Here is a 23501-nt window from a genome sequence, read left to right on the forward strand (position 1 = left end):
ACAGAGGGAGAGACAGAGAGAGAGAGAGACAGAGAGAGAGAGGGAGGGAGGAGGCAGAGACAGAGAAACAGAGTCAGAGTGAAAGAAAAGGAAAAGCCATAGCAGAGAGGGGGAGGGAAAACAAAGTAATGCAATGTATGCGGTATGAAAGCAGAAGTGGGGGAATATTTGGGAGTCATGGGATTACTAAGAGGGACTAGAGGTGATACAGTGCTTTGAATAAGAATGGCCTCGTAGGGTCATAGATTGGGATTAGGCAGTGTTGCCTTGTTGGAGTGGGTGTGGCCTTGTTGGAAGAAGTATGTCACTGGGTGTGGGCTTTGGGGTTTCACATGCTTGGGCCATGACCAGTGTCTCTCTCTTGCTGCTGCCTTCAGACTGGATGTAGAACTCTCAGCTACCAGGTCCACCTATGTTCCACCATGCTCTCCACCATGAGGATAATGAACTAAACCTCTAAAACTGTAAGGAAGCCTCAATTAGATATATTTCTTTATAGAAGTTACCATGGTCATGGTGCCTCTTCACAGCAATAGAAAACTGGTGAGGACAGGTGATGAGTATGGGCAGTGTGGGAGGAGGGTGAAGAAGAATAAAGTAAACAACTCAAAAGATGAAAATAGCAACTTAACAGATGAATTATAAAATCTTTCAAATGTGTGGGTTCATTTTATGTTCCTGCCAAACCTTTGACAGAGGAATTATCTTTTTTTATGTGGGATATGAAGGGTTAGAAACAAGGAAGTGTAGTGATTTTTCAAGATCTCAAATGCAAGATCCATGCGATTATCACTGGAGCTCAATTCTGGGTTAGCCAAAGCCCTTACTTGTTCCTCTACTTCCTCCCTCATTTATCATGCCATCAAATGCTCATGTGCAAGGGAACCCATGAAATACTCCTCCTCCAAGAAACATCACATAATAGCCTCATGTGGGTTGAGATGTCTTGCTCAAGTCAAAAAGTGAAAGGTAGGTGAGGTGATATGGGCAACTCAAAGTTGGAGAGTTTTAAATCTACATGCATATGGACACGTTTCTCTGAGTAAAAATTGTGAAATAGGGACTTGGAGTATTTTATGGCCTTATATATATGCCCTTTTACATCATTCATTTAACTGTAAATCCTTGACAATCTCATGTATACTCATAACTTGAAGCCTTATGGACAATTTTCTGGAAGGACTACTTTATCCCCGATAAACAGCTGCTATCAGGGCTTCAGATGCACAGAAAGAAGACAAGCTTCATTTACCTTTTTCCCGTTTGAATAGACAGTGCCACATCAGATCTCTCTGCTGATGACCGTGTGGTAGAACCTTCCCACCTCTATCTTTCCCAGGATATCAAAGACAGATGTATGAGTTTGAAACTTTCTGGACAGGCAGAGAAAGGCTATACTGGCACCATCTGTCAGAATCACAGATTGTTTTTCTATATATAGATATCAGCTAGCTCTCTTAAAACTATAGTGTGATTAATATGATGTGGTCCTAAATGCAATGTTGTGCCAGCTAATGTTGTAATGTGATTTTTTTCTCTATGGGGAGGAGTAGACGTTGTTGTTGTTTAATCTTTTAATGTGATTTTGAAGCTGGCCTTTCATCTTGAAAGTGTAAAATCTTAATTTCTTTACCCTTTGAAACAGCATAAATCCAGGATATTTAAGATTATTCTTTCCTGCATTGAATCCAGTAGAAAATTAGATTTGTCACAATGTTTGGTGAAGTAAGTCAGCAGGGTGTGTAAATCATGATCTTACTCCTTTTATAGTGAAGTAAAGCTACGTGATTTGCACACACATATTTTCCCCAGAATCCCTGATCGTCTGTCTTCACTTGTAAAACAGTGTCCTATGGGAGTCGTCTGCAGGTATCTTCTCTGCATTGCTTCCCTTCTCTCTTCAGGAAGTGCAGGGTAATGTCTGAGGAGACTCAGCATATCACTCTTTCTAATACACATATTTCCTAAAATGGAAAATGTTTTCTGTTCCTCTGGTCCAGAAGAAGGCACATGCATCATTCATTTTTGTGTCCCTAGAACTTACCAGACCCCATGACGCTGAGCAAATATCATCAAATAAGACCATCTGCTTTCCCCAAATCATGCTATAAGCCATTTAACTGAAAGAACTGTCTTTTAGCTAGGTTCACATTACCACTTGCCTATCAAGTCCACTATATGAACTCCAAAATTATTTAAGTGAGCAAAATAAGATGTCTCAAAATATTTTACAGCCAAATTCAAATAACCTTTATTACTTCTTTTTTTCATGTTATTCAAGTATGTGGAAAGAATAACTGTCTGAGCCACATAAGAACACATGCAAAAAACTGGGCTATTATTTTTCTTTATTAATATTATATTCTTAGATCATAATTGCTTTATGATAATGCTGTGTTTCTAAAGAAACAAAGTCCCTAGGTTCTGGGAATACAGTAACGAATTTTAAAAGAAAAAAACTGTATTTTTACAATACTTTCCTCCTAATGAAAACATTTTATTAATTAATAATAAATATGTGAATATATTTACACTTATGACAAATTCTTTAGAGAAAATAATCACGTGTAGACTGTTGAATACAGCATTAAGGGCTCTTGGAGAAACTAATGTTCTAACCAAAATCTGTGGATGTCAAGGTAGAAGAGAGACCCTCACATCACTGGATGTCCTAACACTAATGTGAATGACTAAAATGGAAGAAAACTTGATGTAGTAAATGTACCTTGACTGTGCTGTGTGCATGATAAAGTTACCAAAAATTAATTTGGCCATGTAAGATATAGCAAGATTCCATAGGGTCTCATACATTATTTTCAAGGATCAAAATTTGTTTTGATTTACTTTACTAAATATATTTTAAAAATCATTAAAAATAGTAAACAGATTGCATGAACTGATGTGCATTTTAAGAACATCACATTGGGGCTGACAAGATGGTTCATCAGTTTAAAAGCACTGGTTGCTTTTCCAGGGAACCTGGGCTCAATGCCCAGCACCCACATGGAAGCTTACAACTGCATTTAACTCCAGTTCCAGGTGACCTGACATCTTCATACATACATACTTCCAAGCAAAACACCAATGCATATAAAATAAGAATAAATAAATCACTAAAATGTTTTTTATAATAAAAGAACATCACTTTGGTTTCTGGAGAATGAATTTGATAACCAGGCTTGTTCTAGGGAATGCTGTTCAGGAGGCCGCTCTCATGGTCCTGGCAGACAGTAGAAATATCCAAGAGAGAATTGCAGCAGAGTTTGGAGGAAGCAGGGATGTATGGCCTTTATAGAGAGGAAGTCTTTAGAACCCACTAAGGGATTATGTGAGGGTTAGACAGAAGAGAGAAAGTTTCAGAGAGACCTTTCTAACACAGTAGCACATGGATGCCTACACCTCTCTGACCAGTGGAAATACTAATTACTGATGCCTGGGTAGTTGTAAGAGGAGCGTATTTTCAAGCCAGGCTCTAAACTCAGAGTTTTATATGTTATGAGTTTGACATATTTATGAAATTGTCAAAACAAAGATGTAAAGTATGAAGCTGACTATGTAAATGTATTACTCATAGAGGAAGAACTGGATTGAACCACACATGTTCATTTCATGATGTGCAGATGATAATTATGTCAGGTGGATGAAATAAATTACTCAGAGAAAGAAGAGTTAGAAATAGCCCGGACTTAATGCCAGATAAAGGAAAATAGTTGAAAGGACATAAGGAAGTAATCGACACTATTTATAAAGGAACTAAAACATTCCAAGGAAAGTCAATAAAGAGTTTCCCCTCCTGCAGGACAGAGCACTATCAATCTTGTAAGATGCCAGACAATGAGTAAGGGAAGATCTTAAAGTTTCCATGAAGGTAAGAGATGAACTGAGTAAGAAGGGCATAGGGAACCTACTTTAAAATGACTTTTAGTTTGTTTGGATATAGGAGAGGTCAGAAGCTAGGTGGAGGTAGAGAAAGAAAATTAAAGTATAATTTTCTAAAATTAGCAACCTTAGACAATATTTGAATGCTATTGCAATCATCCTGTAGGTCCTGAAGCAAAACTGGAGTTCTTGTTTATGAAGATGCTACGTCTGAACACAATTTACAGGTTTTATTTTGTGACCTGGAATTCCTCACTGTAGTAGGAATAGAGAATGTAGGTTAGAGGTCAAAGCAGACAGATTTGTGGATGATGCAAGGCCAGGGTTATTTCACTGAATATCTTCACGTTTCTTAATTATTTGCATCCAGTATGCCTAGGAAAGTAGATATCATGTATTCTCAACAAAGTAGTTGCTGAATGAATAGAAAATTATGAACTACCTATATATTTATAAGAAACTGAAAGTTGAAGATTGGATGGCTTCTACAGGATGTAATAAATATTAATTATTAACAGGCAACTGCACAACATGGCAGGTAACAGCACAGCTTCATCTTGCTATTGGTAGGACTTTTGTTCTTTTGCTGATAGAGAAGGATTGCTACTTATCTGTATTGTTCACTATGCTCTAACTCAGCAGCCTTCACAAAATTATTTTCAAGTACCAACTTAACTTTCATAGAGTAAAATACTATGTTAATATAATTTATTTATTCCAAAGTATGTGTGATTCAATGTATATATTCAAGAAGATTTTGTTACCCTTTCTCAATATCAACAGTGCTAGAAATAAACTCCTTTTTACTGTAATGTATAAGGGAGAATTCAGAAAAGGCGTACTAAACAGATCATTGCTAATTAAATAATATCTCACAAGAAAAAGAAAAGACAATGTGCATGCAGATAGCATGATCTGGATGCAGGAGTGGTCCTAATTATGTGTCTCTGTGTGAGTATGTGCACAGGAGTGCAGGTACCCTAGGAATCCAGAAGCCCTGGACTCTTTTTGAAGTAGTGTTGCTGGCAGTTGTGACCCAGTTGAAGTGGGTACTGGGAACCAAACTTGTATTACGTGCAAGAGAAGTGTGTGCTCTTAACTTTGAGTCATGTCTCCAGACCCTTTCCCACCTCTAAAAGCTTACCCCCTTTCTGATATTAACTTTACCTATAATGCATTATAAAAGGCAATAGAAAAGCAGTTGATCATTTCCTCAAATTTAGTGGTAGACAGAGTTGCAAAGCAGTCTTTTCCATTTATTTGACACCATAATTTCAATGAAGTCAAACACTTTAAGCCTTTGTTACACTATTGGTTTGTGCAAAACATTATCTCACAGTGTTAATAGGTCTAAGTCAGAGAATGTCTGTGACCAACTGTGATTTGGTATATGATATAATTTTAATTACAAATTATTTTAAGAAGAAAGTGAAGAAAAAGTATATTTAGATTTCATCATTCTAGTGGTTAAATGAATAAAATAAGAGACGTTCATTGGATAGGCTACTACTATGACTTTAATATGATAATTTCTATTATTGAGCTACTAAAAACATAGCCAAATAGTTTTTTGGGCCACTGAAAAATAGTCAGATAGTTTCTTGAACCCAATGCAGTCTTAGGGTTTAAATGTAGTTGTTCTATTTTGTGGTCACAGATTTCTTCAAACTCAGTAAGTGCTTTTCAAACAAACAATCTCTCAAAAATAGAACCAAAGAAAACATAAAGATACTAGTCAATAATAATCAGTCCGTCACCATGCTGAACAAACAGCCACAAATGTCATTCCTGCTGATAGTGGATTGGAAGTTAAGAGACGACACACTGTTATCCACACAAGCCACATAATTACTAGGCCAAAAACATGAAGCAGGTGGTATGAACTTTTTGAAGTCAGTCGCAAAATAGATGTATCATCAGTCAGTATTAACTCATCTTTCCAAGGGATATTGTATAATCAGATTCCAACTGGTAATCTCTATAAAAAGGAGAATTTCCATAGGTATTTTATATATTAGTTGGAAATATTTATTTTAATTAATTATAAGTTAAATGCAAAAAGTTAAATACAAACAGTGTAGCAAAATGGTTGTTTTCTGCCCCCATCTAGTCTAGGCTCCAGTGGTTAGGACACTGATGGAGGGTGCGTGAGTGGACTGGTGTTTATGACTCCTAGTAGGCCAGGCATTTGTCTTCATGGTTCTTACACAATTTAGAAGTGTGCTAGTACACTCTTCTTAGAAAATTTCTAATCAAGAACAGAGTGGGCTAATATGGACCTGTGCACATATGCTGCAGGATATTTGTTTACACTGTGTAAAGATGGGCTGTGGTGACTGGTTTAGGAAAGAGCTGAATGGCCATTGGCTAGGCAGGAGAGAGTAGGTGGGACTTATGGAGAAAGAGAGGAACTTAACATGAATCTAGATGAACGTAGTCGTGTGGGAGATGCCAACAAGAGATTGAAGAAGTTGGACACATGGTACAGAGGAGAGTTAGCAAGGCCATGTGACAGCAAATAGGTTAGTAAAACAGGTTAATTTAAGTTATAAGAGCTAGTTGGAAAATATGTCTAAACTAGGGCCAAGCTTTCATAAGTTTCTATGTCCTTACTTGTGAGTTGGTGACCCAAAGGCAAGTCTTACTGCACATAAAGGTTACCACCAGTTTGTTTGTTTGTTTTTTTTAAGTTATCAAGTGGTACATACTCCCACTTGTACATAGTCATTTCACCTTTTCTGGGTTGTCCTATAGTAAATTCATCTTCCCTATCACAAAACCCTGCTGAATTGTCATAAAGGCAATCCCTCCCTCCCTCCCTCCATCCCTCCTTCCCTCCCTCCTTCCCTCTCTCCCTCCCTCCTTCCCTCTATTTCTATCTCTCTCAGCTTTATGTAGCTCAGGAAATTATTTTCTTCTCTCATCCTCCTAAATATTGAGATTGTAGATATCAGACACAAACCTGATTCAGACTTTCTACTTTGTATCAGTGGTGTATCCATTTTATTAACAATTGAACAGTGGAAGAGAATATTTTTCTTTCTGCTCTTGGTGACTATATATAAACAGTCACCAAATTATGATTTTTTTTAAATCATAGGTTTTGAGCTAGTTTCAGACTTCATCATTGTTTTGCCATCAGGTAGACTTCTGATGTGCATAGTGTATTTATACATATACTATGTATAAATACATAAATGAATATTCATATGAAGAATTATGACATAATTACTACATGAAAACACCACAACTTGGCACTGTACAAGTCAATATTCTAAGGACCATATTTCTCTTATTCCTCTTCATATTTTCTTTCATATCATCTTGTCTATGGAATATTTGCCAAATGTAAGTAAAAAACATACCTTTTTCTACTTTCCCCCAATTATACTGGACTAGTTGTAAGTGTGGGGAAAGATGTAATAGAAATTGAAGAAAAAAAGTCATCATTTGTATTCATAGGCTAAAAGAATTTATATGCATGAAATTTTATTAGTAATTAAAGAGATAACTATTGAATTACTCTCTCAAAGCTCAATATACCTGAAAGCAGTGTAATGCAAAAGTTGAGAGCAGTTTTTAAGCCAGACTCCTTTAGTTAATATTTTGAGTTTTACTCAACAGTCTGTGGCTTTTTTGAAAAACCCATGTAATAAGACTTTCGATAAATGGTCATTAAAACAGAGACTCTCAAGTGGTCAAAGTGCAGAGAATAAAGTTATGTTCAGCTCTAAATGAGTCATATATAGAAACACCCTTTTCCATGGCTCAGTGATTGTTGAGAAAGAGGGGTAAGAAGATTGTAAGAGCCAGACTTGGTAGGTGACTATAAGGAAACAATGTTTTTCTGGACACAGTGAGGTACACGCACATATGAAATCACAATTGCTGAAAGCATGCAGAAGGCCCATACAAAATCCCAGCATGGAGGGGGGAGAGGAGAGAATTTCTATCCATTGATCGAAGAGCTATTGTTGTGAAGGGCTGAGAGAGGAGTAGCTACACTTTTAGATTCAGTCCCTGGTAGGCCAATTGTTCTCCAGTGGAAGACTGCACATAAAAGAATAAGTGTACAGCACAAAGTGGGTTTGGGTTTAAAAACAAAACATAAAGTTGGTTGTGTTGGGAAAGGGCTGCATTTGGGAAGAGTTGGGAGAGGAATATGATTAAACACACTCATGATATTTTTAATGAGCTAATAAAAATGAGAAAAAGTAGGTTAAAAACTATGACTAAAATGTGGTGATCATGATAGAATCTTGAGAAAGACTTGGACACTAGAATGAATTGGAGAAGTAACCATAAGAAATAAGTCATATATATATGCATGAACTTGATCAGGTAAAAGTGCTCATGCTGTTTGTATTCCAGGGAAAGAGGGATGCTCTCTCAGCCTGGACTCTTAGGGGGAGTGCCTGGACCCCACCCAGAGTGAAATGACAGACTCTAGATATCCCCTATGTGGAAGGATTTGGCAATAGGGTGGGAGGGTGGGGGGGGAAGGGGAGTGCGGGAGGAGGGGAGGGAGAGGGAACTGGGATTGACATGTAAAACAAGCTATTTAAAATTAAAATAAAAAATGATAAAAAAGTGCTCATGCTGTGCATAGGAACAACCAAGTCTAAGAACTTTTATTCTGTTCAAGTTTTAAATTTTACAAACACATACTCATGGCAATAAGACCTGTGTATTTCTGAGTATTTAATTAGCTGAAAGTTCTGAAACTTCTGAAAATTTTATGCATCACTGGCTTTGAGCTTCATGAGTAAAAAATAAAAGTCACGCATATTTTTAAACAGCTATTAGATAAATGCTCATTGTCCAATACCAAATGGTCATCTCTGAAAACATACATGCACACAACACTGTACAGAATGAGCAGATTGTAATTAGGAATATATGTGTATACACATACATATATGCATGTGACAATAATTAATGAAATCAGAGGCCATGTATTGAAAGAGAGCAAAGGGGGTATATGGTGGGTTCTGGAGGGAGGAGAGAGAGGGGGAAATGATGTAATTATATTATAATCTCAAAAAATTAAAAGAAGTAATTAGGGTTGGATAAATATAAAAAGTAGTATTGTATGTCTGTTTAAAAGCAAGTTATGTTAAATGTGTCTACAAATAAGTCTCCACAGTATGATTAAACATTTTTGTTGACCATTTTAAAACACATTACAAAATAAATTTGTTTCTAAAAATATCTACTCCTTTATTATCATATCTTCTTAAAATTAATATGTAAGATATATAGTCCCATAGCAAGCATCACTTTTGACATTTTGTTTTGTACTGTTCTTTAAATCATGCTTATGTTTTGCCCTACATACAGGAGATACATTTTCTGATTTCAGCTGATAGTTAAACCTTGAAAAGAATGAATTTGATACTAAAGCTGAAGCTATAAAAATAGATTGGAGCTACTGAGAAAAGTCTTAAAGTATATTTTGTATATTGCATATGGATGGTTATATTTATTTTATCTCTATATGTATGCTTGTGTTCATATATTGTTGGCATGGTATCAAATTTGTTATAGGAGAGTGAGCATGCACATAAAATAAAACTGTTAAATTAGCCCAAATACTTCCAGTTTATATGACTTAAATATATTTGACTAATAGGTTAACTTAGACTTTTGGGGAGAATAAGGATTGCTGGGCATCAAAGCTTTAATCTCAGCACTCAGGAGGTAGAAGTAGGTAGATCTTTGTGAGTTCAAGTTCAGCCTGGTCTCCATAGAGAGTTCAAGATTAACTAGAGCTACATAGTGAGGCCCTGTCTCAAAATAAATGTTCTTATAGCATTGTGATTTCATATGCACATGTACCCTACTGTGTTCAGAAAACACTTGTTCTTTGTAGCTTGCTTATGTTTTTTAAATTGTAATATAGTTACATCATTTCCCCCTCCCCTTTCCTCCATCCTAACCCTACCATGTACTCTTCCTTGCTCTCTTTCAAATTCATGGCCTCTGCTTTCATTAGTTGTTATTATATACTGTCTTCAGATTTGTTAGCATTTGTTTTGCCTGAGTTGTTAGCTCGTTGGGGATATATCTCTTTATCAGAGATATTCTGTTCATTGCTTTCTATGTATCCAGACAGGAGATCACACCATTTAGAGAGAGAGAAAGGTCTTTTCATAGTAGTTAAAAGAATAACCTTAAGTCTTATTGGGTGGGACTCATATGTACAGTTCATATGTAAATGGTTCAAATGTAAATTTGTTGAAAAATGTCTCACACTATGATTGTTTCTTTTTGGCTATCTGTGTAAGGCATCAAGGGACAGTAGAGGTTAGTTTCCAGATGCTCTGGGCCTGCTCATTAAACTGTGGAATTCTCGAGCAGGGCTGTGATGCCTAAAGAGTCTGTAGCCAGGACCTGCAATGGTCAACTATTTTGGAGTAGAAAGCTCAGAGGCAACAGCAGCCTTGGTCTGAGGCCAAGACAGCTCAGCACATCCATGTGTTCAAAAATAGCATCTACAACTAACCCTAGCTTCTTAAGTTTCAAAGAAGGAGTGACATATATTTGGCCCTATTAATAAATGTGACACACTGTAGTCTTATGTTGTTAACATACACCTGATAATTCAAAATTGCCTTTGTCTTGGGCCTTCCCTATAAATTGTTGCTATTAAAAATTTTAAATTCACATTGAGACATGTAATTTGTATTCAAAAGTTATTTAATATTGTAAAATACATTCTGCTAATGATTTTTTCTATGGGAAAATACTATCTCTAAATTGGAAATTTCTTAAAATGTTGCTTCAAAATATAAATTTAAAAATGAATCAAAATAAAGCCAAAAGGACAATCAAATAGTAAGGAAAATATAACAAAGATTTGAAGAACAAAAATATGTATTTTTAGGAAAGCAACTATCAAAAATAAATTTTTATAATTTTTTGTCATAAAGTAAGATTTTTTTGTTCTAAAGTTAAATGAGAAACAAGGCTTAAGCCATAAAAATTTGATTTATAAAAGATGATAACTACATAATCCCAGAAACTACAGGCTTATTTCTGATCTAGCACTTCCAACTTAAAAAATAGAAAAGAAAGAGCAAAAGAAAATTCCTTCTAGAGTTGTACAGTCAGAGACTAATCTCAGCTGGAAGAGACTGCATTTGAGACTTTCAACCCCATAGTTGTGGACTAAGCAGGATAAAAAAGATGCCCTTTTGGCAGTTGCCTTCCAGTTAGGCCTCTTCTGGTAACTCCAAAGGAAAGATGAAATCAAATCATCTTGGATGAGTACCGTCAGCTCCCAGAGAGTGACCAATTAGTTACTAAAAAGGCTGTGTCCACATCAGTGTGCATCCATAGCAGGATGGACACTATGTAGGGACAGGTCTATGTGTCTGTAGCGCTGATCAATACTACCGGTACGTAAGATCTCTCCCTACAACACTAGAAGAAGGAAGGGAGCCAAATTAATTCCTACTCCCCGCTTAAAGCAGATACAATTGATGGGGCCACAGGGCTCCCCATTTGATCCCTTAACACAGCCTTGATTTTTTCTGAAGAGCCCAGGTTACCATAGATATATGTAAAAGAAATACTGATTTTGTTCAATATTGGAAACACACTCTGTGTTGTCCACCAACATGGGCACAGAACAGAGAAGAAACGAACTATTGATACCAAGAGAGGGAAGACACATGATTTATTGAGCCTCTGACTTTGAATTGGCTCAAAATTCCTACAGCATTAATTTCTATGTTGCTGAGTGACCTGCTTTCTTTTTTTAATTATTTATTTAGGTTAGAAACAATCTTGTTTCACATGTCAATCCCAGCTCCCTCTCCCTCCCCTCCTCCCCTGCCCTCCCCACCAGGTCCCCCAGTCCCCCACCCAATCTCTACTCCGATCCCCAAGGAGGGTGAGGCACTCCTTGGTGGATCTCCAGTGACTGTTGTGGCCCCTTTCATGACGGGCAGTCATGACTTCACTGCCAGTTGCTTGTGCTCCCGTTGGCTGACAAGCAGCTAAAAGCAGCAATATCTGATCCAGATATTTGGCCCCGTACCCAGAAGTCCCCATGGGACAGCAAAACCTCGCTTGACAATTAAGATTTTCTACTACCCGCATCTTAACAGCTTCTAATACAACATTTCTCAGAACTCGTAGAGTAGGCAAATTCAAACAAAATGGATAGTCAGAATAGGCCTGCGATAGATGCTAAAATGTATGATTGTCAGCAAGAATGATTTTATAACTAATGACCCATGTTGAGTTGATTATACAGTGGTTTCTTTCTACTGAGGCAAAAGCTCCCTTTCCTTCAGAATTTTGCCAAAAAAAAAAAAAAAGCTGAAATAATAGCCCAACTTAAATAACTCAAATTAAGAAAAGGGGGACATTAACTTTCTGTACCGCTTCCAGATCCGCCTTCTCAGTGATCCACACTACTGGTACAGTCCACAAATCGACAGAACCATTTCTCTCGACTGTATCACTTTACAATAAACCTTAAAATAGAGCCAAAAATCTAGGGGGCAGCTAATGGGTTCTTTCCTGTGGGAGAATGGAACTGGTTACCCCCGTTATACCTGGTTTTCTTTTTCTCAATCATATAGGGTAAAGCTTTTTATAGCTTTTGTTTAAAGTCAGCTAATAGCTCTAACTTTTCCATGCCTGCAAAATATACCAATTTTGTTTTTGTTTAAAACGAGAGGTAACAATTTGGTAGTTGAAGAAAGTGTCCCCCTTTTGAATTTAAAATATGTCCTCTGTCCTGTCAAGACTCCAGCCCATTCATGATGGTGTATTATCACTTTTTTCAGTGTGTCTCTTATCTCAGGGGGAATTCGATAACATATAGGAAAGGAAGATTTGGTTATGAAAAAGTTGGCCTGGACAATTGTTAAATTTTCTCACAGTCCATCAAAAATTAATCTCCAAATTCATATTATTCCTATCTATCGAAAATGATAATGGATTTGCTTTTATTTCATAAGCAATAGGTACAAATTCCTAGATGTTAGGAATAAAATGAATGTTATATGCGAAAAGCACAGAGCAACCACTCACATAATTCTACCTTGGCCCAGCTGTATCAAAACCTCACAAAAGCTGGTAAATACTTTATCTTTTACCCCAAACTGCATAGATACTGCCCTAGAGGGAACTCAATCTCAGATCTTTCAAAATTCTATATAAAAGGCCCTTTCCTAGAAAAATCAAAGCAGAACAAGATGACAGCTTTAAAATATACTCTGCCAAATTAAATTGTTAATAAAACACAATTTAGATCTGATGATGTTAATAAAACACAATTAAACCATTCACATACATGAAAACCTAAAACTTTTCTTCTACAGAGGTTAAGATTTCATTTCTATAAACAAAGAGATTAAGATTTTAAGAACTTGGAAAACAGGGTCCTGCCAGGATTAGCTTAGCCCTATTCTGACAGCATTTATTTAGTCTTATTAAGCATGAACTCTTTTCTTAAGGTGCAAAGCATGACTCTTTGAATTCATTATGCTAGAATAAAGAGACAGCAATAAATGATAAGGCTCAAGGAAGTCTCGAAATGCCCACTCCTTTGTACCAGAGCATACACTTACTCTAAAATAAGAGCAAAAGTAATAAGGAAATTGAAGACATAAGTGATTCTTTCTGCCCACTAGTATAATTCAAATATTTGTTTATGTAACTTTAACCTTCCAAACATATAGTATGTTTTATGTTTTAACCAAACTTAAAATAATATATAATACATTTATAGATAAGAAATAGCAATATAGCCCATATCTTAATTTTTTATCTGACCTATTTACTTCATTGTGTTTTGACTTCATTGTGTTTTGGATGGTGTTCTCTAGCACATTTAGTTTGTTTTCAATCTTCATAAATTACAAATGTTGATTTACTGACAATTTATGATTTATCTCATATTTTAAATGTACATTGAAATATTGAACTATATATCACATACATATAAACATAACCTTGCATGTCTATGATAGTAGGTGATCCTGGGTAGTTATGACACCTATCTTGATTTAGCATCAGGAGATTTCAGTCCTCTGACTAGAAAGACACACCATCCCTGTCATTCACAGGTGGGGTATCCCTAGCATCCCTATAATCCAGAGGTAGGGTATCCATATCACAAGCATCACTGTCACACAGAGGTAGGGTATCCCTATCATCCAGAGATTGGGTATTTCTCCCTATCATCCTTAGAAATGATAACAATCCATGACCTGCTCAAGGATGATGAATAAAATGACTCAGGGCCAATTGTTAGCCATTAGATGAGGCAGACACTCTCAGAGGCAGTCTCTTTGTATCAATAAGCCATTAAAGTATACTTTCCTCTCCAGCACTTTCATTTCTGTGACCCTAAAGTGAGAATGCTTAGAAATAAGCCAGCCTCTTTGTAAATACACATAATCCCCCTGGATAAATCTGCATGCTTTCTTTGTCCAAGGAGAATATTACTTTGGAAAAACTTCTGTGCTCTTGCTGGTTGCAGATAATAAATTATTCTCTTCTAATATTTGTTAATGTCTTAGCTATGCTTATTTTGAATTTTCTTCCACCATCACAAGAACACATTATGCTCAGTTACAGTGTGTCCTAGAGTATTGAGAATTATGGCGATTGCTATATATCTCGTGTGTTAAGATTTATTTTTTCATCGAAATCTAAGATGCCTGGACCTGACTTCGTCTTCCCAGAAACTGTAATTGCCAACTGTGAGACACAGAGAATAATCTCTGGAAATCTTTTCAAGGCATTGTTAAGCAGTCAAGACCTATATGTATCTTATCTTTTAATAAAGGAAGAAATACCTTTACTTCTCAAAGATTATTGGAAAACCTGAAAGAAACAAGGCTTTCCACAATGAGTCTTTTCCACTGTCAGCCATGGAGGTCAAGGAGACTAGTCAGCCAAAGGGTTTAGACATGGGGCCAGCAATCAATGCAGAGCACAGTTGCACAGGGCTCTCTGATCTTAGCTTGTAGCACAAGGTACCACACAGCCAGAGTGCACAGACAGCTATTAGATTTTTAGCTTCATTGTCTCTGTTAAAAACCTCTGTACTTGCTAATGTGGTTCAGTCCCGTCAGATTTCAGTCCTGTCATATGTTTCCCATGTATGTGGCTTTGTTTTTGTTCCTTTTCCACTAAAAGAATGCAGTTTTAAAAGAACCAAGTGCATGATTCATTTTTCTCGCCTGAGTGAAGTTATTTGAATAATTTAAGAAAGATATGAAGCAAATATATTCCAACACTGTACACTGATTCTTCAGTTCAAACAAAATAAATAACTGAATGAAAAATATTTGATAAGTAATCATTAGTTTCTATTTAAAATTCATATTATATCTACTTCTTGTTGGTGGAGACATTTTGATGCATGGCAGAGACTTGGAAAGTTACTTTTTTAGCTCTTAGTTTTTTTAATTACAAGAAATAAACTTGAGTATAGAGAAATAAATTGCTAAAACACAGATGAAAAGGTGCTAGTGCATTCTCAGAGTCAGTATTTTATTTTATTTTATTTTATTCTCTCTACTATTGTGAAATAATAGCTTAAGATGTGCTACATTTGTTTATGCTGTGGAATATTTGTTTAGTGATGTAAAGATGTGTTGTAGTTTTTAATGCTGCATTATTTAACTCTGTGAAACTGTGCTACTTTGCCTTTCTAAAACACCTGTTTAGTCTAATAAAGAGCTGAACAGTCAATGGCAAGGAAGGAGAGGGATAGGTGAGGCTGGAGTGCAGAGAGAATAAATTGGAGGAGAAATCTAGGCTGAAAAGAAGAGAGAAGAGGGAGGATCGAGAAAAGGAAGAGGAGAGAAAGAAACCAGGGACCAGCCACCCAGCCACCCAGCCAGCCATGGAGTAAGACAGAGAATGACAAAATCTCAGAGGCAAAAGGGAGATAGTATAATTTAAGAAAACCTGTCTAGAAATAAGCAAAGCTAAGGCCTGTCATTCATAGAGAAGAATAAGACTCTGTGTATTTATTTGGGAGCTGGGTGGCAGGCCCCCAAAAGAGTAAAAACAAGCAACTACAGTGTACTACAGATGACAATGTGGGGTGAGTTCTCTTTTTGATAGTGAAAGTATACTTTGCTATTTTCACTGTTATTTCTGGGAAGCCAACAGACAAAGAGTGTTAAGTCAAAATTCAGTTTAATAGCATAAAATATATTGTGTGAATTAAAATATGGAGAGGGAAATGTGCTTTCAATTGCTTTGTCTAACATGGTTGAATGGATATTTTCTAACATAACAGCATGAGATGGTACACCAAATTTTAAAAATGTAAAATATACCCCTACTCAAGGTTGCTGCCTTTGTTCCTATGGTTAAAAGAAATCATGGGGTATTTCCCCTTTATGTTCTTGTCACAATTGGGTTCATGAAACTAATGTCTTTTGTCTTGACACTTTTTTAAAAAATAAAATCTATAGCATCCTAGAAGTTTCTTGTTCAGTTAGCAGGAAAAATGTTGAATTCTGTATTTGCATGTGAACATGAGTTCTGCATCTGCTTTCAGGCTGTCCAAATAGACAAGAGAAGAGCATGACAATAGAACTTAGACTATGTGATGCTGTGTGAAAGGCACTGGGTATTAGAACCAAAGAATGCTAAGTCCCAAGGGTCCTGGATGCACAAATGCTAATTAGCATAACGTTGTAGACAGATATTCCAAGATTCCAGGAGGATTCCTCTGTCTCAGTCACATGTGTATTTTGGGATGTGTCTTGTCATTGTCAAGAGTCTTAAAATTACAAATAGGAATAATTAAGGAGAACTTCTTTATAGAGAATAAGTGATTTAATCAGGTTAATGTGGAGGAGAGTTTGAACTATTTTTTGTGTGGAACATCTGCCAAGAAATACAAACCATTTTCTAGTGGATTTTTCCATTTTGACAGATATACAACTGTGAGATGGGAGGTCAATTCACTATGGAATATATTTATTTACATACAAGCTGAGGAGACAGAAAGCATGGCAGGCTTCCAGAAGAGAAGAGAGTGAGAGTTTACCTTTCTTTAAATAGCCCACCTGCCTAATTTTCATATCTCCACCCATTTTAGGTGGATAGCTTTGTGGGCTCACCCCTACAAGTCCCCTTTTAGTCTAAATAGACGATTTAAATTTTATACAAACTCAAACTTATGCAACATATATACATAGAGGAACATAAAGTCAATTATAATCTACATATTCCCTAAGCTAAACATCTCTATTCCATCGAAATCCTTAACTTATCTGAAAGGGATGCCTAAGTCTGAACACCTCCTTCCAATCTCAACCCTAAAATAATTGAAAACCAACATCAGTAGGGAAAGAGGGAGTGGAATTCTCAAATTTCCTTCCTGCTGGAATGGGACAATGACAATCTCATGGAGACCTATTCTTCTTGATTATTCCTGTTCTTAGGGATCATGGGAGTTTATAGAGCTAAATAGTATACAATAATTTTGCATTTTTCTCCTGTTAGAAATACATGAGCCAAAAGTACTCAGATACCCAACATATATGGGTTGTATAGAGATATTTATAAGAACTGACTCAAGATAGATTTTCTTTTGAACAGGAATGTACCTGATTATCTTAGCTGGGCAAGAAAAATCAAGGAGTATACTTGGACCACAATTTTCTCATGTTCAGGAACTCTGTGATACCAGTATGCCTGGCTTTGAAAAATTAGTACTCTGAGACTATAGTGTATACTCACAAATTTCCAAATGAACCTGTTGTTGACTGAGATGTCTAATTGTCTGTCCATAAAACCACCATAAAATAAAAATTGCAACTTGAAGATAACTCAAAGACTATCTTGATCACCAAAAAAGTTTAAAATAGGAAAATATCACTCTATTTTTCTCATTCAATTACAGAGAAGAGGTAGGATTCATTTATGAAAATATTATGAGGGAAAGACTGGAGGCTAACATTTCTATTTCCAAAGTGAATGAGTTTAGTTTTAACCTCAAGGATTTTGGTAGTTGACAGGTAAGATGTTACATCAGAAAAATAAAGAATTACACATGACTTTGAGACCATCTCCATGTATTTTTTCAGACACTTGAACAGAGCAATACTGACAACATCCAAATGATTAAATCTCATATTTAATTTCTTTATCAATATCCTAAAAGTGACATGATAGTTTCCTTCCTCATTTCCTCTTTACATGAGGCCAAGTGGTTTATGAGAGGATTTGTGAAACTGTAGTGTTGTACTGTACTAGATACATCGTTCTAGATTCTATTTATGAATTCTAACTCTAGAATGCTAATAGTTCTTTTAACTCAGCTTGTGGTTTGAGAACAAAACCTTTAATAACTAACTTTCCATGTGTCATTCATTATGTTACAAGCTGGAGGATAAAGTTCCCTTGTTCTAACTTTTAGGGAGCCACGTTACACCTGGGATAAAGCAGCTTTGAATGGATTTCAGAGTACAGCAGAGGTACTCTGACCATGCACCAAATAAGCAATCAAACAAAAACAAACAAAACTAGCAACACACACAGAAATCAAATCAGACAGATTCCATTTAAGCAAAATGTTGACAATTTCAGGTGAAATAACCAAGAATGGGCCACAGAGGTGAGTAACAAAACAGTCATCAGTAAGGATGTAACTTATACTGCAGACAGACATTCACAGACTTTCCAGGACCAAGGTTTGCAGAATGCCAGCAACAACAAGAAAGATTATGGAGAAGAAAAGTTCTGCCAAACAAAGGAGGCATTCAGGAGGGCTGAAGTGGGGTATGGAAGCACACTGCATCAAATGACACCAGTCAGTTTTCTCTTCCATCTCAGAAGTGACCTAGTCTACACCACTGTCAGGTCAGTTACAAGGGACAGTACCTTTCGTTTCGCCTTCAGCTGCTCATGGTACTTGTCACAGGTGTCTCCTGGGATCTCTCCTCCCCAGAGGGTAATTCCAACTATGGTGTAGGTGACACCCATGATGAGCAATGGGAAGCAGTACACCAGGATGATGACAATAATGTGGTACCTGCAGAGAGATACACACACGCACTCAAGAACCCTTCGGAATGAAACACACTGGGCTCAGAAATTGTTGAGCTTTAAATCATCATACAAATGCAAACAGCTATTTTCACCTTATCGCTATGTCTTCATTCCACAAACCTATCAAAATGTCATAGGAGCATTGTAACCTAGGGTCACGTGTCAAATGTTTTAATTGCCCATTCCCAACCTGCAATTTGTGAATGAAAATTTATAAACGAAGCCTTCTCTTAACTTACGCATATTCCCTTCACTTAGAATCAAGGCTGAATGGCCCCATGGTTTCATGGTTTGGCCCTTTGTTTAGTAATTGCTGAGCTAAACTATTGAACTAAATCCTCAAAGGTAAGGGTGTAGGGAAGAATAAGCCAGCCATGATATGTACGTTTTTCCACAAGAGACTATGCTATTTATTCTTGTGACATCAGGCATTCATAAAACAGTTTTCTTCTGCATGAAAAGAGGAATTAGGTACTCTGAGGCACGCTGTGCATTTCTTTTGATTTTCAAATAAACTAGGTTAAAAACATTTACATGCATGTCTCCATGGTCATGGTATATTCTATTGCCTTATTAACTTGAATAACAAGCACATCATGTGTGATAAATACACAATTTTACACACTGCTAAATTTAAATCTATGATTCCATACTTTTCCATCAAAGCAAAATGGAAGCATAATATATATGATCCTGGCCCATACACAATTTTACACATTGTGTGTGGTTTCTACTGTCTTTTGATGGCTTTAAATTAATGAATTTATAACTGTGGTTTGTCTTCTCAGATAATTTTTTTCTTTCTGGAATGAACAAATACATACAAATGAAAGCAAAACAAAATTAAAACACCTTCCAGGACTTCCCTCTGGTCTAGCCATGCTTTCTAAAGGAGCAATCAACACATTGGCCTTAGTTCCCACTTCTTAGCTCCCCAGTCAATAACTCCCTGCTGTCCCTGGTACATTGTTTCCAGCTTTTACCACTCCCTTTTAGGAACAGCTAGTGCTTCTCAACAGAAGCCATCACATCTCCAATTAAAAACCTTTATAGGCTTACAAATCAACACATCACATTGCAGTGCATTTTTGCATGTCTTTCTCCAAGTAATACAGGAGTCCTGAGGTGAGTGACTATGTCCACACTGCATCACTTTTCTCCAATTTTCACGTCCCTAAGTATTTGATAGATTGAGTAGAAAATCGTCAAGGAGAATTAACTTACGTGAAATGTTGCTTGGGACCCTCTGGCCACTGCACATAGCAAAGAGTACGTCCTGGCATGACTTTTATTTTGGAATAAAGACATTGAGGGAAGGCAAGTAGAAATGCCAAAATCCAAATGCTCCCAATGACAATCTTGGTGGCCGTGGCAGATAGTCTGGGTTTCAGAGGATCGATAATGGCCATATACCTATATGAAATAAAGAAGAGCATCTGTCATTTCCTTCATTATTAGAATTTAAAATGGAGCTTCAAAGGTGTTTTAATAGCTGTGTCTCAGAATTTAAGGTGAGAAGGATTTTGCATCTAGAGGTAGCACAGATAGAAGACAATGAAACTATCTCAGGAGTTGGCAGATCTGGGATCAAATCCTATTCGGAGACTTGCTTAGCCATTTGAAACTCAGCTTCATTATTTTTAAAATAAAAATAAGAACACCCACACCTTAGGGGTGCAGGAAGGATCAATGGAAACAATATAAGTGGCAGTATTGATTACTTGGTGCTGTGTCTAGAACACTATCTGAATTCATAAATGTCTGTTGGATGGAACTGAAAAGGTATCTGCAGAATGCCTGAAAATACAGGCTTTTTACTGCAACATCACTTTTTCTTTTTTTTTCTTTCTCTTCTTTTCTTTTTTTTTTGTCAGTGCTGAGAGACAAGCATGAGCCTCGCTGCCACTAGCCACGAAAGCGCTCTGTCTCTTAGTTATATTCCCAGCCACCAATTATAATTTCTTTTATGCCTCTGCTGGCTTAACTTCTTGATAGAAAAATAGGGTTAGGTAGCATGGATAATAGCTGGATGACTGACATAGATAAAGAACCTCATGCAAGGCTGTGACCTCCACTCTCACTTAAAGCAGCAAAAGAATTAAGGATTCAGCTGGGGTGACTGCGTCAGGCTGGATAGAGGTTTGGCTTTCATATTATCCAGGAATTTGAATTTCTGTTGAACCATGGGAGGAATCCATGGTGTTTATTACAAGATCATCAGTAGCCTAAGTTGGGAATGTGGCCTTACCGCTCACAAGAGCACACTTCCATGTGGCTATTGCAGCCCACTCTTTGGAATTTGGGAATTTTTTCAATATGGAAAGAAAAGTCATTCTATTCCTATAATCTAGATAGTGTCTATGTATCTCAGGAAAACAATTTTAGTTTTACATTGGATAAAGTATGGTTCATTGCCAGAATTTGGATAGTGATTAGAAAATAAAATAATATTTATAAAATCAGCTTAATTCATGTTTTCACCAATAAACAAAACATGCTGTTTTGTTTCATTTTCACTATGGTTCATTTGTGTTATGCAAACATGATTTTATTTATTTGTGTCTTTTAGAGATTATACTTCAGGCTTAGGATGACTACTAATAAGGATAAAATATTATGGTACTGGCTTATGCATACACACACACACACTAACCATTGCAACCTCAAGAGTAAGGAGAGTTCTATTGTTTATTATTATTGGTTTGTGCAATTCTAGGCATATTTTAGTTCTTTAAGTAGATACATTGAAAATTATAAACTGCTATTAATTACACTTTACCTAAAGAGGCATTAGTTACAATTTACCTAAAGAGGCATCTAGGTTGCTTCCAAGTTCTTGCTTTTACAAATAATGCTGCTATGAACATAGCGGAACAGATGTCCTTGTATGAATGTACATCTTTTGGGTAGATATCTAAAGGTGAAATTGCTGGATCTTGTGGTAGATTGATTCCCATTTTCCAGAGGAATCACCATAATGATTTCCAAGGTGGCTGCACAAGGTGACACTCCTACAAGCAGTGGAGTGTTCCCCTCTCTCCACATCCTCTCCAGCATAAACTGTCATTGGAGTTCTTGATTTTAGCCATTCTGACAGGAGCAAGATGGTATCTCAAAGTTGTTTTGATTTGTATTTCCCTGATGGCTAAGGATGTTGAGCACTTTCTTAAGTGTCTATCAGCCATTTTAGACTCCTTTATTGGGAATTCTCTATTTAGTTTTGTAAACCCCCCCCCCTTTTTTGTTATTCAAGACAGGGTTTCTCTGTATTGCTTTGGAGCCTATCCTGAAACTCACTCTGTAGACCAGGCTGGTCTCAAACTCACAGAGATCTACCTGCCTCTGCCTCCTGAGTGCTGGGACTGTACGAATGTACCCCACTTTTTAACTGGATCATTTGGTGTTTTGGAGACTTCCTTCTTGAGTTCTTTGTAAATTTTGGAAATCAGCCCTCTGTCAGATGTGGGGTTGGTGAATGGATAGAGAAACTGTGGTACATTTATACAATGGAGCACTACTCAGCAGAAAACACAATGAAATCTTGAAATCAAAGGCAAATGGAACTAGAAGAAACCATCCTGAGTGAGGTAACCCAGTCACAAAAAGACAAACATGGTATGTGCTCACACATATATGAATTTTAGACTTAGAGAAAAAATATTATCAACCTACAATCCATACTGCTAGAGAAGCTAGTAAACAACAAGAACCCTTGTTAGTTATAAAGAGAAATCTGGCACTAGGGAAATGTCCAGCGATCTACAAGGATGACTCGAACTAACATTCTAAGCAATAGTAGAGAGGCTACCTTAAATGTCCTTCCCCAATAATGAGATTGATGGCTAACTTATAAGCCATACTAGAGCCTTCATCAACTAGTTGATGGAAGCAGACACCCATAGCTAAACACTGAACTGAACTCCTGGAATCCAGTTGCAGAGAGGGAGGAGTGATGAGCAAAGAGATTAAGACCAGGCTTGTGAAACCCACAGAAACAGCTGACCTGAACAAAGGGGAGTACATGGACCTCAGACTGACAGCTGGGTACCAAGCATAGGACTGCTCCAGACCCCCTGAACGTGGGTGTCAGTAAGGAGGCCTCGGCAAACTATGGGGCGTCTAGTACTAGATCAGTATTTCTCCCTAGCATATGAATGGACTTTGGGAGCCCATTCCACATATAGGGATAATCTCTCAGCCTAGACCCATGAGGGAGGGCCTAAGCCCTGCTCCAAATGATATTACATACTTTGAAGATTCCCCCATGGAAGGCCTCACTTTCCCTGGGGAGCAGATAGGGGATGTGTTAGGGAGTTAGTTGGGGTCAGGAGAGGAGGGGAGAAAAAGGGAACTGGGATTGACATGTGAAACAAGCTTGATTCTCATTTAAATAAAAATAGAGAAAGAAAAATAAAACAAAACAATTTACCTAAAGGAATATTCTCAATTCACCATGTGTGATATGTAAGAATCATAGATACAAATATTCTATTTGTCTACCTGTGATTTTTTTTATTTCACTTTGCTGTAAGATTACACAACTATGAAGCATCTAAAATAATTATATTCACAGAAGCAGA

The 23501-nt window shown here is 36.8% G+C and overlaps 1 protein-coding gene across 1 annotated transcript in view; it reads right to left on the reverse strand.

Annotated features, from left to right (window-relative positions):
* The window catches only part of Tacr3 (tachykinin receptor 3), a 99058-nt gene that overhangs the window by 37919 nt on the left and 37638 nt on the right, over positions 1-23501 (reverse strand). The window contains exons 2-3 of the mRNA XM_005081978.4: positions 20146-20334; positions 18754-18904 (exon numbers count right to left, since the gene is read on the reverse strand). Coding sequence (XP_005082035.2) covers positions 18754-18904; positions 20146-20334 — 340 coding nt within the window. The remainder of the gene's footprint in view (positions 1-18753; positions 18905-20145; positions 20335-23501) is intronic.

This window comes from Mesocricetus auratus, unplaced genomic scaffold, assembly GCF_017639785.1.
Source record: "Mesocricetus auratus isolate SY011 unplaced genomic scaffold, BCM_Maur_2.0 Super-Scaffold_100009, whole genome shotgun sequence".
Lineage (NCBI taxonomy): Eukaryota > Metazoa > Chordata > Mammalia > Rodentia > Cricetidae > Mesocricetus > Mesocricetus auratus.